Below are 16,403 nucleotides of genomic sequence, written 5' to 3'. Positions count from 1 at the left end.
GTTATGTGGCTTTACCACAATAAAATGAGAGACAGAGTGAAAGGGAAAGATATGTCTTTGGCTGCTATGAGAAGAAAGGATTAAGGGAGTATAAAAGTAAAAACAGCAAAACCAATTAGAAAACCACTGCACAGTCCAGGCAACACCACTTAGCATGGGCTAGGATGATTGGGAGTGGAGATGGAGAAAAGTAGACAGATTTAGGATATATCTGGAGGTTGAGTCAATAGGACTTGCTGCTGGATTGGATATGGGTAGTGAGAGAAAAGTAAAGAACTGAAAATAAATTTTAATAATCTGCGCATTAGAAGCCTGGATAGTGGTTACCCTTGGAAGGATAGGGAGGATCAGAAAGGGGGCATCTGGGGTACTGGTAATAGTCTGTTTCTTGGTCTGGGTATAAGCTAGACAGGTGTGTTCAATTTGTGAAAATTCATCACGCTGTACACTTACAATATGCAAACTTTTCAGTATATATTACACTTCAATGAACATTTTTTAAATTTCTGTATTTGGGGCTTGACTAAATACGTGGAAAGCACTGCTAGTCCATGACATGAGGAAGACTCAGAGAAGAACGAGTTTGGGAATAGAGGAGAAATAGTAAAACTTATTTTGGATGTCACCAAGTAGAGGGAAAAGGTGATAGATAATGGAGAGAAAAAGAATAACTACAGAAGAAATACCCCTAACAAGGTGAGAGGGCAAAGAACCCTAGACATATGGGGATTCCCTGGTGGCGCAGTGGTTGGGAGTCCGCCTGCCAATGCACAGGACACGGGTTCGAGCCCTGGTCTGGGAGGATCCCACATGCCGCAGAGCAACCATGCCGGCGTGCCACAACTACCAAGCCTGCGCTCTAGAGCCCGTGAACCACAACTACTGAGCCCACACGCCACAACTGCTGAAGCCCGCGCGCCTAGAGCCCGTGCCCCGCAAGAGAGAAGCCACTGCAATGAGAAGCCCACGCACCGCAACGAAGAGTAGCCCCCGCTCACTGCAACTAGAGAAAGCCTGTGTGCAGCAATGAAGACCCAACACAGCCAGAAGATGGAACAATGATGATTAGCAGAAGTGATGAGGTTCATGAACTGAAAGTCCCAATGGGACCAAAGAACTGTTGGCGTGAGAGTACTAGAGAAAGTCAGCTATGAGACCAGAGTGGGATGCTTGAAGGAGAGATCTGGAGATCATAACGAGGTTAAAGGTATGACCATGGGAGTGGACAGCATGATTATGGGAAGGGATGGCTGAGGTGGAGTGGAGGAAAGGATCATTAAGAAATAAGGTGTCAAGGAACTGAGAGGGCCAAGAAACTGGATAAATCATATATATGGATGCTAAGGTCATCAAGAATAGAGTCCTGAGTATGAGCAGACTGGAAGACTGTGAACCAGGGTCTAAAGTCACCGATGAACAACAGAGAATGACCAAGAGATCAGTGTCTGAAACAAGGAGGGGTCAGTGTATTTTCAAGGCTGATGGCATGAACTACAGAGGGAAGAGAATGGCTTGAAAGCTGCAACGCAGAACAAGGATACCTACCCCACCCAAAGTACACGAAGCATGAAAGAGAAGGCTACAGGAAAAAGAAATCATTAGGAAATAGCCAGATTTCAATTACAGGAAGGATGTGAAAGGAATTTTTCAAAGAGTGAATAAGAATACAGCACATATGTATACTCTCTGGGTATGGTTCCAGAGGATACCATGGAAGGGTTCAATACTGAGAGTTTCCAATTAAGGAGCTCTGAAATGTGTGCTATTAAAGCCTCTCTACTGTTAGATAAAAATCCTGAAACAACTTCAAGTTTTATTTTGGGTCACTGTTATAAACATCTTGTATAATGTACCCCCCAAACAATTTTAAGATAAGGTTCATGGACTTCCATGGCAGTCCAGTGGTTAAGACTCCGTGCTTCCACTGCAAGGGGCATGGGTTCAATCCCTGGTCAGGGAACTAAGATTTCACACGCCACACAGTGCAGCCAAAAGAGAAAAAAGATAAAGTTCACATACAAGCACTTACCTCTATTTCTGTAATTTTTTCAGAAGGATTATCAATTAGGAAACGTGCTAAAGTCCCAGGAGTAGTTCTGTAAGTTAGAATGATCGAGTTTTTAGGGTCCTGGCACCACTGAATAAAGAGATCTCTTGAAAATCCACATTCCAGGTCGGGCTGGCTGGCAAGTACCACTTTAGGGCTAGGTACTCGAGCCAAGTCAGAAAGACCATGACATAGAGAGAGATGACGAAACTGAAATGGATTATTTCTTTTGTCTTCAAAACATCTCATCAATTTATCACTCATCCATTCTACCTAATATGGAGGGAAAAGGTGACAATAATTAGAAAATACTGTATTATAACCTCAGTGTATCTTACAATAGTCAAAGAGTTCAAGTTCCATCTTGTTTAAAGTCTTTTTTCCACCAATGGTTGCTTATATTTGTACCATGTTAATAAGCAGCTTGTCTGTTTCTATTCCCCATCAGATCTTCCCAGACCACTGTTCATCCCTAGAAATCTAATTTTGCATTATGTTTCAGTTATAAGTCACCTTAAATCCTATTCAGAAGGCGGTATATAAGTTCTAAATAAATATCTTACCCCAGACATTGCTACTTCAAGAGAAAGAGCTTATCCAAAAGGAAGTGAAAAACAGATTCTAACAATTATATCCTATGAAGTAGGTTCTATTTTTGCCGTCATTTTACAGATTGTGATACTAAGCATTAGAGAACCAAGTTGCCCAATCTGTAAAATGGGGACAAAAACAGAACCTACTTCATAGGATATATAAGGATTAAATGAAAATAATACACAAAGTGTACAGAACAGTAAGTGGTTGATTTTTAGTTTTTATCATCATCATCATCATTACCAACATTATTATCATCAACCCCAAGAGAAAAAGAAAATCCAAAGAGCAATTAACACATTGTTTTCCATAAGCCCAATCTCTGTAGCAAACACCTTTATTACAAATGATAACATGAAAACAAACCTGGGACTTAGAAAACTCCACCACATTATAACTGACATTATTTAGGAGTGCCAATGAGTAAACACCCAATCCTGCATCTTTAGTTCTCCAGATTTGATCAAGGAGTTGAGCAAGTTCCAAAACTCTGCCTGCAGTGTCCACTGCTATTAACACATTTCCATCACCTCGAAGTGTTTCCAGGACATTTGCTAGAAAACAAGAATGTAAAATCCTTATAGAACATAACAATACTTTGCTATAAAATTAAAGATAACTTTATCTCCATGTTTTTACTATAAAGACTATAGTTTATAAGAATGCCATTAACTCTCAATTTTTTTTTCCATTGAAAAATTATAAATTGGTGGTTTCCAACCCTTTCACCCACAGTACACATAGAAAATGACATTTGTATAGTATACTGGGAAAATTGGGTGAATAGGGCAAATGCAATCAGCCTTGGGTTTCCAGGTCACTCTGGTCTTACCTGCCTACCTCAATGAACTTCATTATAAAACATAATTCCCATATTTATACACACACATTTATAGTTTAGATTAGTTAAATTCAAACCAATTAAAGCATCTTTCTGTAAAAATACTGATATGGTCACATAATATTTTTTCAAAAATACTAGAGTTAGCCAATCTCACATGACAAGAAAAATGTCAAACAGAACAGAATAAACAGTAATTCATACTACCATGCACTTCCACAGCTCTGTACAAAGGACAGTATGCAATACATACTCAGAAGTTGCTCGTCTCTTTGTTTTCTCCTGGGCTGCACATACGTAGCATTAAACGAATCTGTGATAAGTAGAGAGGGTCTGCTTAGCATTTCCAGGGAACATCCATTTAAGTGGCTATAACAAAGTTGAGGAAGAGGAATACTTTACATCATTTCAAATAAACAATAGCTCTTCTTACCTAAAAAATAACTTCTTTTATAAGGTTTTTTCCCTTTCTAACTATAAAAGTATACATGTTCCTTGATATGAAAACCTGGTAAATTCAAAAAAAGAAAATTAAGCTCTTCCAGAGTACCATCACTCAAAAGATAATCGATATAATATTTTGGGGTATATCTTCTAAGTACATAAATTTTTCTATGCGTATATAGGTATATGTGTTTTACAAAGGTGATATCCCATGTATATGATTATATACTCAGTTCTATATCCTAGTTTTCTCCCATGACATTAAAATCATTTTCTAAATCTGATTTTTAATAATTATAAAAGCTTTCTGCTGTGTTTGTACAATATTTATTTGGTCATTTCCCTTTATTGATATTTAGTTTACTTTTTTTGCCATTATAAATAATCTGTCAAAGAAAACTTTTGCAAAAACCTTCAATTGCATTTCTAGTTGTTTCTTTAGGACACATTCCTAGAAATGTATTTACTAGAATATATGATATTGCTAAATGGCTTTCCAGAAAGGTTTAACCTTTTTCAGAAAGCTCTCCCTTTTCCAGAAAGGGTCAACCAGAAAGAATGACCAACTCACTAAATATTTCCCAGAAGAATACTACCATTTAAAAACAATTTTAACAGTATTTAATTTAAAAAATCATTATCATTTAAATTTTTTCTTTTTTGACTTTATAACTTTTGTCCATTTTGCAACTGGTATCTTTTTGATTGATTAATACCTGGTCTTATAAATAAGTCTTTGCTCAACTTGAGGTAAATATTTTCCCTCGTTCATAGGTCTTTAATTTAGTTTGTTTCAGACATTTTAAACCTGTATGTAATCAAATCTAGCAGTCTTCCTTTGCAACTTGGTCCACTGCCTCTCTGCTTACAAAGTCTTTTCCAAATCAAGAGATCAGACTCACCAATACTGTTTCATTTTCTATTTAATTCTAATCCAACTGAAATTTATTTCATTATGCGGTAAAAAAAAGAACCACAAACCAAGTTTTTTCCCAAAATGTTTGAATACCATTTACTCAAATACCCATCTTTCCTCATTAACCTGTGATTACAAGAGCCTAAAATTCAACTTATTAGTCTTAAATACTTCTTAATAAGATACAAAAGATCTTGAGGATACTGTAATCTAATATAGAATAGCTATGTACTTGATGTACAGAAATTACAAAAGAAGCCAAAACAATTTTATAGAAATGCTATAAGTACAAAATGAAGTTTTAAAATTAAACTACTGTGTCCCCTTTTAAAGGGAGTCTGACTTTAAATATAGTTATATTAGATGTTATTAACGACTTTATCAAAAACAAAAAAAACAAAAAAACCCCACCTGCAAAGTTCCTCTAAATAGCAGGTCAAGAATATATAAAATATAATTTGTTGTACAAAAATTAATCTCCTTTGCAACATCTCCAGAGAGATATGTTTTATAGAGTGGATATTTGCATGTAAATTTCAAAACAATGTCTTTTATCTCATATCAAACTTTTTCCCTTACAATGCAAATAACTTGGAAAACATTCACTGTTTGGTGTTCTTAAATTGCTCTAGATTTCTAGTTAAAAAAATAACTTTGTTTCTAATTTTCCCTCCAAAGAATGAAATAATACGCATTGCATTTCCATTAGCTTTTGTCTTGATATACCTACATCTCCCTCTTGTGGTTGAAGTCAACTGCATAAACAATTTCTTCTTCTCCATCTTTGACTATCTTCCATATTGTTCCACCTATCATATGACCAGCTGGCAGAGGTGTGATAGACAAGCCATGTCCTTTACCTATGTCAGCAAGATAATGACAGTACTCAGATTTCTTTTTACAACCCTAAAGAAAGTTTATTTATTTTTAGCTATTTTTAAATAGGTAACATATGCAATGATACAAAATTCAAAAGTAAAAAGGCATACAGTGAAATGCAAGTCTCACCCGCCTGTCCCCCAGCTACCCCATACCTTCATGCAGGCACTCTTGTCATTTTATTATATATTCTTGCACATATATTTGTGCTGATAAATAGAAGGCTAGAGATTGCCATTACTATTTAATAACTTAGCATGAACTAATAAATTTTAATATTTCTATTGTGCACATAATTATCAAGTGTTTCCATCTTCGCTAACCTCTAAATTGACAATTCTTATCTCATTATGGTAAAGAATGTATCGTATAGAAAACAAGTACAAGCAAAACTGTTAAGACCATTGTTACTTCCTGGCTAATCTTCAGAGTCCATTTTGTGCCATTTTTTCATACCTATGGGTTCAAATTTATGAAAATGTTTTAATATAATTCTCTCTGGGCCTCCCTGGTGGCGCAGTGGTTGAGAGTCCGCCTGCCGATGCAGGGGATACGGGTTCGTGCCCCGGTCTGGGAGGATCCCATATGCCGCGGAGCGGCTGGGCCCGTGAGCCATGGCCGCTGGGCCTGCGCGTCCGGAGCCTGTGCTCCGCGGCGGGGGAGGCCACAGCAGTGAGAGGCCCGCATACCGCAAAAAGAAAAAAAAAAAAAGAAAAAAAAAATATAATTCTCTCTATAGATGAAAAATGTATACTTAATATATGACTTCCTAACCTAATTAAATGACAATTTTCTTTTAATGTTCAATTCTAGAATTCAGGCATGTTCTACTCTGTGCTGCCATAGAACTTCATTCACTTCAATCACTACATTTAGTCATCTGAGCTACTCAACCTACATCTGATCTGCTGTCCTCAACTTAACTGCGAGCTCTTAGGAAGAGAATCTGGCCACACTTACCTTTGTGCACTATATACAGTAAACACTAAATAAGTGTTTCCCAAATGAAATGTGAAAAGGCCTGAGCTGTTACATTTTGTTAGAATATAGTCTGGAATATTTTAAAATTCAAATGACTTCGGGAAATTTCACAGTTCCCTATGAAAAAATGCTAATTTTTTATTCTTCAGACAATAGTGCCTGTAATTTTTTATGACAAATTCCCCTTGTACTTTTCAGTAGTTTAAACCCCATTAGTCCAATTATTTACTACTGGAAACATGTTTTACCTTTCAAATTCACAATCTGAGAGAATTTTAACTGTTGTATTTTATCAAAGGCTGCATCCACATCATCTAGTGTAAAGAGGGTAAAATCTTCCGTATTGTGTCGGGACTAAAAGAACAACACAAATAAAAGGTTAAAAATGCTCACTGCAGGAGTGTTAAAAAATTTTTTTAAATTGCTTAAGTTACCTGATAAAGATCATACATGAACATCTGCCCCATTTTATAAACAGGAATGGTTGCATAGATGGCACAGTTCAGGCCCAACTTTCCGACAGCATACGGAAGGGCGCCAAGATGGAGGGGATCGGGGTGAGATAACAGAACTGCATCAACCTGGTGCACATGCCTGGAACACAATCAAAATGACTATTTCTCGGTCTTGTTCCCAAGGGGAATGGCAGGGTACTCAAAATTAATGTGCCAGTTCTGATTCCTTTCAGTACTCTGAATCGAAGACTATGCTGGGGTAAAAGAGAAAAACTAAGAGCCAAAATTATGTTACCTATGAATTTTAATTACTACTACCCCTGTCCTACATAGAGATCAAAACTATGGTATAAGTTGCACATAAATATATAGTGTCTAGACACATGTTTTTAAAAAAGGAAAAAGAAAGGGAAACAGTAGACACCACACATAGGCTGATTTCAAGTGGCTATCTTGAATACTATTAATGTAAGTTCAAGAACTCAGCTTAGAATTTAAGAAATTGTTAAGGAAAGGAGATTTAAAAGGCCACATATTTATTATGGATTTTTGTCTCAGCTTTTTAGCATGGTGACTGACAGTATATTCATGATAGTAAAACTTCAATTAGTCAATGAATAATATGTTCTCATCGACAAAAAAATAAGAAAAAAAATTTTTGCTACAAGTTCTAAGTGTTTTAAATGTTTAAGTCCTGGTTCCTTCCATAATTAGTACAATACTGCTAACGTAACTAAATTTTTCTTTGATGGATTAGTATCCCTTTGTATCTCATGGTCTTTATTCTAAGCACCAGTTCTCAAACTGAATCAAAAGATAACAGGAATTGCATCAAAAGACAATAGAAAATAAGCTAATGTGATTTGACTGAAGAACTTTTACAAGGAAGGTTTTACCTCTCTTCAAATTCTTATAAACTTAATCTTACTCTTTTTCTAAAATTAGGGTGCCAAAATTTCTACTGAGTTCCATCGGGCAAGTAACAATTAACTTAATATTTTGCTGAATTTCAATAAACACAGCTTGAGTCAATCAAAACTACACACACAAAAAAACAGTCAGTATTTGGCTCTTCGGCATAAGTAAAACTAAATATTTTACTATCAACTAAATTAGAGCAAAAAAGCAAATACTGTGTAACATCAAAATGGTATAACAGCATAAAAAAGAGAAGTTGATTTACTAAAAGGGTGGAAATATTAACAGTAACTTACTTCCTCAGGGAATCTATAATATCCATAGAAAAGTGCTCATCCCAGCCACAGTCCAATAAAAATCTAAACTCATCGACTTGGAGAAGATAGCAAAGAGCAGACTCTTCCTGGACCCCAGAAAGGGTAGTTAATTTGATAATAGATGTCATTTTTTTCGGTCCAATAACAACAATCCAAAAGGTTCTTTCAATAGAAATAAAAACATAGTTAAACATAAAAGTCACTTTAAAGACCTATTTCCATCATTGCTAAGCATAAAGGTACAAACATAATCTTACACACTCCTGTTTACAAAGAGTCCTTCGGTGGCTCCCCAGTGTGGTTTAATGAAAAGTAGTAGATTTTGGAATCAGACAGACGCGTATTTGAATCGACTCGTATGTGGTTCTGGGCAAGTTAATTAACTTTTCCTCACTTATGCATCCTAGTCTATAAATCATGAGTATTAATATATACATAAAAAGGATGTTGGAAGATTTCAAATAATGTGTAAATTACCTAGAATGGAGGCTACTAAGTTCCTCAATAAATAAATGTATACTAAATTAGTGAACTTATTCTTCACGGTAAATTTGTTCCTCCTTTATTTTGCTCTGTGATGGCAGTAATTACACTGCATTACAGTTATTAGTTTATGGGTCTTTCTCTACTAGTAGACCAGTGGTCCTTAAATAAAGGGACCCCCCCTGCCGAGAATCTGATAAAGGGCTATGGACCTTTCCTTCTCCCCCCAGTCCTTAAAAAAGACGAAAAGGCCCATATACATGTAAAAATTCATGTAGTTTTCAGGGAGTTTAATGTTAAGAACTCTTGCGCTGGAATGTGAGCAACTGAAAAACAGAGGTAGCACCTTATGTTTGTAATTCCTAAAAGAGAACCTGACACATAGTAGGTGCTCAACACATACTTGATAGAATATAGTCAGGATGCCTACTACATATTTCAAGAAGATACGACATGAACACATGTATTGGAATTTAGGACCTAGAATTTGTGTGCTATTAAACAGATGTTTTTAAAAACATTGATTAGCAAAGTACAACTCCATAGCAACATTTCAGACCTTAGCTTTAGCCTTTCCTGGCTAACTACGCAAGTGAGAGAGGTCACTGCATATTTCACGATCCCTCGCCATCTGCCCAAGGTCATCTCAACAAACTAAGGCAAACTGCCCACCTTTCTTAACAGGCTGTCAGGGGGCTAATCCTGCCATATCTCCCATCCTTGTTCACCTCGGTCACAGCCAAACATCCAAGACTCCTAGGTTATCCATAATCACTGATGTGTACATCTGACTGGACCCAACCCACTACCTCTCCTCCCTCCGAAACCCTTTCAGTATGCCCTCTGGGACTACTGCGCTCACCTGGAACCGCAACCTCTTCTCTGAACATTCTCCTCACCTGCAAATCTTCACAGAAACCTAGTTTCTCCTGCAGGCTTCTCAAGAGGCCTTTTTTCCTCTTGTACTCCCCGACCTCCAAAGTAGGAAGGATGTGCTCCTTCCTCCTCACTGCGGCTTCCAACCTGTCTTCTCTTTCCTCCTCAAAATACCCCAGTCCCATTGAAGGTCATGCTGCCCAGCCAGCTCACTGTGAGCCTTTCCTATTCTTCCTTATTGCTGGCATCTATGAATCTGACCTCACTCACTGAGGACTTTAGTTCCTGACTCAGTCTTCCTCTGAGTAGCATCAGTACTGACCTCTTAGTTCCTTGACTTTCTCAACTCCAATCATCTTCATTTCACTTTAGCTACCCACCACCACAGTCACAACCATGACCTTATCATGACCAATAAGCTGCAGCACTTTCAAAGTATCACCTTCAACTATCTCCCTCCCTCACTCCCACCTTCCTTACTCTAGAATTCCCACTGCAAAAATCCTTTAGCCTCACTGGTATCTCTAATCCACTGACTACTTTTTCATTGTCCATGACCCCCTCCTATCTCCACTCATGTCTTACCATTGGTCAGCGATCCATCATGATTGTTTTGCAAATACTCTCAAGTATCTTGCTGCTCTAATCCTTCTTTGTATGAGCCTGGCAAAATCCCAACCCTCATTGACTCCAATCACTCACTTTGTCTATTCCAGCAGCTCAATGTCACCAGAAGGGGGGAAAAAAACAATCACAAAACTATGCTATTTACTCTTAAAATTCATGGCCAAAGATCTCAATCTATCAATCTGATTTTTCTTAGTAGGTTGACTTTCCATCTCTGAGAACATCATTCCACACCTCCTCTTCTCTGCTCAAGTATCACGCACCCCTCTCTCCACCCTACTCTCTGTTGATAATCTCACCTCATTCCTCAATTATAAAATAAAAGTAATCAGACAGTAACCCCTCATTTTCCAAATACCGTATCTGTTAACCTATCTGCATGTATCCTGTTGTGTCTCCTATCGTAAGGAACAAATAGCTCAGCTCTCATCCAAGGCCAATCCCCTGTATGTGCTCTGAATCCCACTCTCGTTTCTCTTCTAAAGATAACTTCTTCAGTCATCCCCTCCTTCTCCTGTATCATCAACGTATCACTGAGGTACCATTCCTATTAGCATACAAAGATACTCTAGAATTTCCCAACTTAAAAGAACCCTCTCTTAATTCCCCAATCCCCTGCAACTGCTTCATCATTTCTACACTCCCCTTTCACAGCAAAATGTCTCAGAATATTTGCCCACAGATGTGTCTCCACTTTCTCACCTCCCATTCACACTACTAAATCTGACGTCTTTCTCTACCCTATCACTACGAGAGCTTTCATCAAGGTCACTGACAAACCTCTATATAACTGAAGCCAACAGACACTTCTGTGGTCCCAAATTACTGGAAATCGTAGCAGTAATCAACAAAATTAACGGCTCCATCCTCCCAGAAACACCTTCCTCGTCTCCTCTGTCAACCCTCGCCTGGTTTTCTTTATATCTAACTGGCCATTCCTCACTCTCCTTAGTTAATACCTCTTTCTCCCCTCAACCTCTCAATGAGGCAGTGCTTTCCAGCAGGACTTTCTTTTCTCTTTTCTCTCTAGGCAATCTCACCCAATCCCACAGCATTAAGACCATCTGGCCTCTGAAGGCATCATCCTTGAGTCCTTCCTTAACTTGTTGCTCACATCCAATCCATCAATGAGTCCTGCATTTTTACTTCTGCTGTATTTCTCAAGTATAATAATTTCTCAAGTATTTCCTTCTATCTCCACTGTCACCAAGATCTCTAACTAGTTTGAGCTATTATTTTCCCTGCCTCAAATTTATTCTCTCAGAAACATTTTCTGACCACCCTAAAGTCCATCCCCACCTCAGTTACATCCTATAACGTGTATTTTCCTTCTATTTTCCTCAAAATACTTAGTGCCCACCTGCACTTGCTGCTTATTTACTTACTCACTTTGTCCATCCCCTTCTCTCCTCTTAACCTCCACACCAGAATCATGACTCCATGAAAGTAGAGACTTGGTCTATTTTGATCATAGTTATATTCCAACACCCCACGGTGCCTAACACATAGTGGTGGTCAGTAAATGCTTCTTAAATGAATAAATGAAGATGGCTGGTGTTAAATGAGCTTAATGCTATTACCACACCATTAACAGCTACCTATTTACATATATTTCCTCTGGCTTGGGAGAGCTCTCTGAATGCAGGACTAGGTTTGATCTATTTTTGTATCCTTACTATTTTAGCACGTCTTACACGTAGTGGTTGTTTAACAAATAGTTACTGAAACAAAGAAGTTAAAATTAAAAATATATTGACTTAGGGACTTCCCTGGTACTCCAGTGGTTAAGAATCCGCCTTCCAATGCAAGGAACGCAGGTTCGATCCCTGGTCGGGGAACTAACATCCCACATGCCACGGGGCAACTAAGCCTGCGTGTGGCTAACTACTGAGCCCACGTGCCACAACTAGAGAGAAGCCTGTGCGCTCTGGAGCCTGTGCACCGCAACTAGAGAAGCCTGCGCCCGCCCGCGCACCACAACAAAGATCCTGTGTGCTCCAACTAAGACCTGACGCAGTCAAATTAATTAATTAATTAATTAATTTTAAAAATACATTGACTTGGTGTGTTCCTATTTGTAAGGTATGAGATATACAAAGATACTAATTCTCTATTTGATGAAAAATATTTATAAGTACAGTTTTGGATAAGACTTGAATCTCCCTGCCAAAAAGCTCCCTGTACCACAATTATATTAATGGCCTAAGAGAAACTTTTCCTACTCAAATCTACCTTACCCCCCACTTTCTTTATTTAGAGTATGAAGTGAAAATACAAAGTTTCTTGCAGGTAGAACTGAATGAGTTCATGTTAAAACTTTTTTGCAGACAGACCCAGATTTCAGTAGACGAGAAGATTTTTATTACAATTGCTTCTAATACAATAAAGCTGTATCTTTATTAGACAGTCTTTACTTACTGGTATCTCAGTCGTATATAGGATGAAACACCATGAATTCAAAGAAAGAGCTCTTTAAAATCTAAAAAATAAAGAAATAGGAGTCTCATGAATGCAGTATAATGATTTACTTCTGTTTTTAATTATGGTATTTAATGTCTATGTCTTGCCCTAAGGTGAAGACCTCGAGCGAGTCGAATAACATATGCTCCTTTTTTTTTGGCCGTGTGGCAAGGCATGCAGGATCTTAGTTCCCTGACCAGGGATGGAACCAGTGCCCCCTGCAGTGGAAGCGCAGAGTCTTAACCACTGGACCACCAGGGAAGTCCCTATATGGTCCTTTTTTAAAAAAAATAAATTTGTCATAATTTTAGGAGGCCTAATCTTACATAAAAAAATAGGACTAAGATAATAAAAGACAAAAATAAATAACATGAAATTGGCTCTAATCAGGGGCTGAAATATGCGGCTTAGGAAATAAGATTTTAAAAACTGACATTAGCTTATGCTATTGAGAATCAGAAAAGAGGTGGGATCATAAATTATTCGATTGGTAAGGACTGGTAGGCCGTGGGCAGAAAGAGACAAAGACAAAAAGCTATTCAAAACAGGGGAATAACATGATCAAAGGCATAAAACAAAAACTTAGAGTACCAGTGACAAAAGTAGCCTGGCACACTTTCATATAAGCCAAAAATGAAAGAGAAGTCCTAATGAATAGAAAAGGGCCAGCTAATGAAAGGCCTTAGAAACTCTGGACCCAGTTCTAATTGTTGAACAGAGAACAGGCAACAGAGAGACATTTTAAGATCACTTATCAAGTAAGAGGATGTGATACAGGTAGTTCTGTATTTTAGAAAAACTAGCTGGAGTACATGATTAGATAAAGATAGAGAAAGCAGGGAGATAAAAAAGGAGAGTATTTAGGTATTTAGCAGCACACTTCCTCCTTTCAACTTAGCTGGTTCTATTTTGAGACTAGATTTCTTTAGACTCAAATGTACCTTGTAACTCTATGACATGACTTCTTAATTGTTATCTAAATAAACAAGGCTTGAAACACTCCTTGTTTTATTCCTTCCTTTACTTCTTGAACAGACTGCTACCAACTCCTGATTATTTCCCCGAGAATGCCTTGTACATTTAATCATTCCCTTTCCATTCCTACTGGAAGTACCTTAATACAGGGCCTCATTACCTTACATTTGGGTTTCTGTTTCTTTGCCTCCAGCCTTTCCTTCCTTCATCTCAACGTATACCTTACTACCAGATTAATCTTCCAAAACACCCCTGCACATAGGGTCCCTTGCTCAGAAATCTCTGAAGGCCTCCTACTGCTTGAAAAAGCAGAACCTGAATGCCTTAACTGGCAGTGGAGGGAGCCAGCAAGCTGCTCTGACATCACCGTTGACTATCATCATTTTAAGGCCCAGCTCAAACCCCATCTCCTCACTAATCCCTCTATCATTAGTCTAGACTAGAACAGCTCTGTCCAACAAAAATATCATGCAAGCCAGATATGTAATTAAAATTTTTTTTCACAGCCACATTGAAGTTTCACAGGTGAAATTACTTTTATTTAACCCAATATATCCAAAATATTATGATCTCAACATGTAATAATTAAAGAAATTATTGAGATTTTTTTTTTGGTACTGAGCCTTCAAAATCTACTGTGTATTTTATAATTACAGCACATCACAATTCGAACTAACCACAATTTCAAGTGTGCAATAGCGACATGTAGCTAGAGGCTACTGTAATAGCAGAGATTTCTAGACTCTAAAATCCATGCTTTAGACTGTAGAGCATTGTGCTTTGCCACTCCTAAAGTGCAAGTTGGCACCATACTATTCTTATGTACATGTCTTAGGTTTTATTTAATGGTATCACCAACCACTTAGTCTCCCAGACTAAAAATTCTGAAGTCACCCTCTTATCACCATTTTGGCTGCCACCAGTTGAATCCTATTTGATATTTCAGAAATGTCTGACATCCTTTACTATCCTGCCTCAAAGGAGGCATTCATTACCTTACCTGAATGATTGCAATTTCCTCTCATCTAGTTTTCCTGTTCCAAGTTCATCTTCCACACAGCTATCAGAGACCATCCTAAAAAACAAATATCCTCATGCCCCTTCCTTGTGCAAAGCAGTCATTGACTTCCGGCTAAATACTGAATAAAATCTAAACACCTTCCTTGGAAAGCAAGGTCCTTCACAAGTTTACCTCAATCTCCCTGTTGCTTTACCAACTGCCCTTACACTGCATGCTCAAGCGCATTCATTCTCCCGCTCTCCCTAAGCATGCCAAAACTTCTCAAGTCTCTGCATCTCTGTACTGCAGCCAGGGATGACCTTCTCCTGAGCTTAGTACATTCCTTTTGACCCTTCGTGACCCAGCTCAAATATTTACTCCTTTATAAAGCTATTTTGGTGTCTCCAGGCAATGTTATTTATTTTTAGTTAGCACAAGTGGGCACAAAGAGTATTATGTTGAATGGATGTTAAATGTATGGGGGAAGAGTAAAAGTGAATTTTTTAAACTCCAATACCAAGCACAGCGCTCAAAGCAACATAAATGTGTACTGAAAGGAATGAACCTTCACCATATCATAAATCCCTTCGGGGCAGTGTTTTCTGACGGATACCATTTCACCTTAATTATCTATCAGTTACTTGCTCTCTCAATAACGATCATGAATGTTGATGACAACTGAGGGGAACCATGCAAAATCTAAGGGGAAACAAAAAAGAGTCTGGGTTAGCCCTGGAGCTCAAATGAGAAGTCTCCTCCTGGTCACTTCCGGGACAGCACGGGTTTCACAACACGGTCAAAGGGGTTCTAAAATTAAAACTTAGGGCATGGGCAATGATAACGCAGGCTCGCCTGGTCACAGGAAGCCAGACTTGCCGGAGTTAAAATTATTCTGACCTCCTGTTTACTGAAGAGCATGTAAATAGAGTGATGATGCTGGAAGCGCTCAAAGGAGATGCGGTGGGGGGGGGGGCGCGGGGGTCTTTGGAGTCGATTAACCAAAAAGAACGCCTACTTTGTGCCCAGTAGCCTCGTGATCTCTCAACCCGAAACCACGGGAAGACCCCGAGCGAGGAGGCTGAGAACAAGGTAACCACAATGCTAAGAAGCCAAAGCTGGCGTCGGATTAACTCCTCCAGCGACGAGAGACTGAAAGGCCGGAGGGAAACAGCAAAAAGAAGGAAAGGAGAGTCTGGGAGTGAATCGTAGGAACTGCCACAAAAGAACGAGAGCTTTAGACACTTGGAGAAGTCACTCTCTTTCCCTCGCTGAACACTTCCGCCAGAAACGACCAGGACAGTCGCACCCGCAACCCTGGGGGAACGTCCGCGGCGGAGACTGGGTTGGAGTCGGAGCCAGGCTCTCCCCGAGGGCCGAGACGTTCCCTCCCCCATCCAAAGGCGCACTGCTTTCTTCCGCCCCCACTTGCCTCGTCAGTCCTCCCCCAACGCCGTCCACTGCCCTTCTCAACCCTTACTCGCATCCAGATTCAAGAGCGAGAAAAGATGAGGTTGGCTCAGCAGCGCCGGTGAGGATCAGGCAGCAAAAGCCCCTCAATGGCGGCCGCCATTTTGAAACTGGAGGCGATCC

The 16,403-nt window shown here is 38.8% G+C and overlaps 1 protein-coding gene across 7 annotated transcripts in view; it reads right to left on the bottom strand.

Moving 5' to 3' along the window:
* Positions 1 to 16,401, bottom strand: part of CPSF2 (cleavage and polyadenylation specific factor 2) — a 31,085-nt gene extending 14,684 nt beyond the window's left edge. Inside the window, exons 1-10 of one of the 7 annotated variants that reach the window (XM_082617008.1) lie at positions 16,243 to 16,401; positions 14,814 to 14,888; positions 12,797 to 12,857; positions 8,372 to 8,554; positions 7,137 to 7,296; positions 6,951 to 7,056; positions 5,573 to 5,702; positions 3,736 to 3,851; positions 3,008 to 3,195; positions 2,030 to 2,320 (exon numbers count right to left, since the gene is read on the bottom strand). In XM_082617008.1, the coding sequence (XP_082473134.1) occupies positions 2,030 to 2,320; positions 3,008 to 3,195; positions 3,736 to 3,851; positions 5,573 to 5,702; positions 6,951 to 7,056; positions 7,137 to 7,296; positions 8,372 to 8,520 (1,140 nt within the window). In that variant the 5' untranslated portion in view covers positions 8,521 to 8,554; positions 12,797 to 12,857; positions 14,814 to 14,888; positions 16,243 to 16,401. The remainder of the gene's footprint in view (positions 1 to 2,029; positions 2,321 to 3,007; positions 3,196 to 3,735; positions 3,852 to 5,572; positions 5,703 to 6,950; positions 7,057 to 7,136; positions 7,297 to 8,371; positions 8,555 to 12,796; positions 12,858 to 14,813; positions 14,889 to 16,242) is intronic. The other 6 variants (XM_082617010.1, XM_082617007.1, XM_082617013.1 and 3 more) reach the window with 6 other exon arrangements.
* Positions 16,402 to 16,403: the final 2 nt, after the last annotated feature.

The sequence above is a fragment of the Mesoplodon mirus genome, assembly GCF_964341445.2.
Source record: "Mesoplodon mirus genome assembly, chromosome: 4".
In the NCBI taxonomy this organism is placed as follows: Eukaryota; Metazoa; Chordata; class Mammalia; order Artiodactyla; family Ziphiidae; genus Mesoplodon; species Mesoplodon mirus.
Note: the sequence above shows the minus strand (reverse complement) of the source record. Positions and strands in the feature narration are given on the sequence as shown.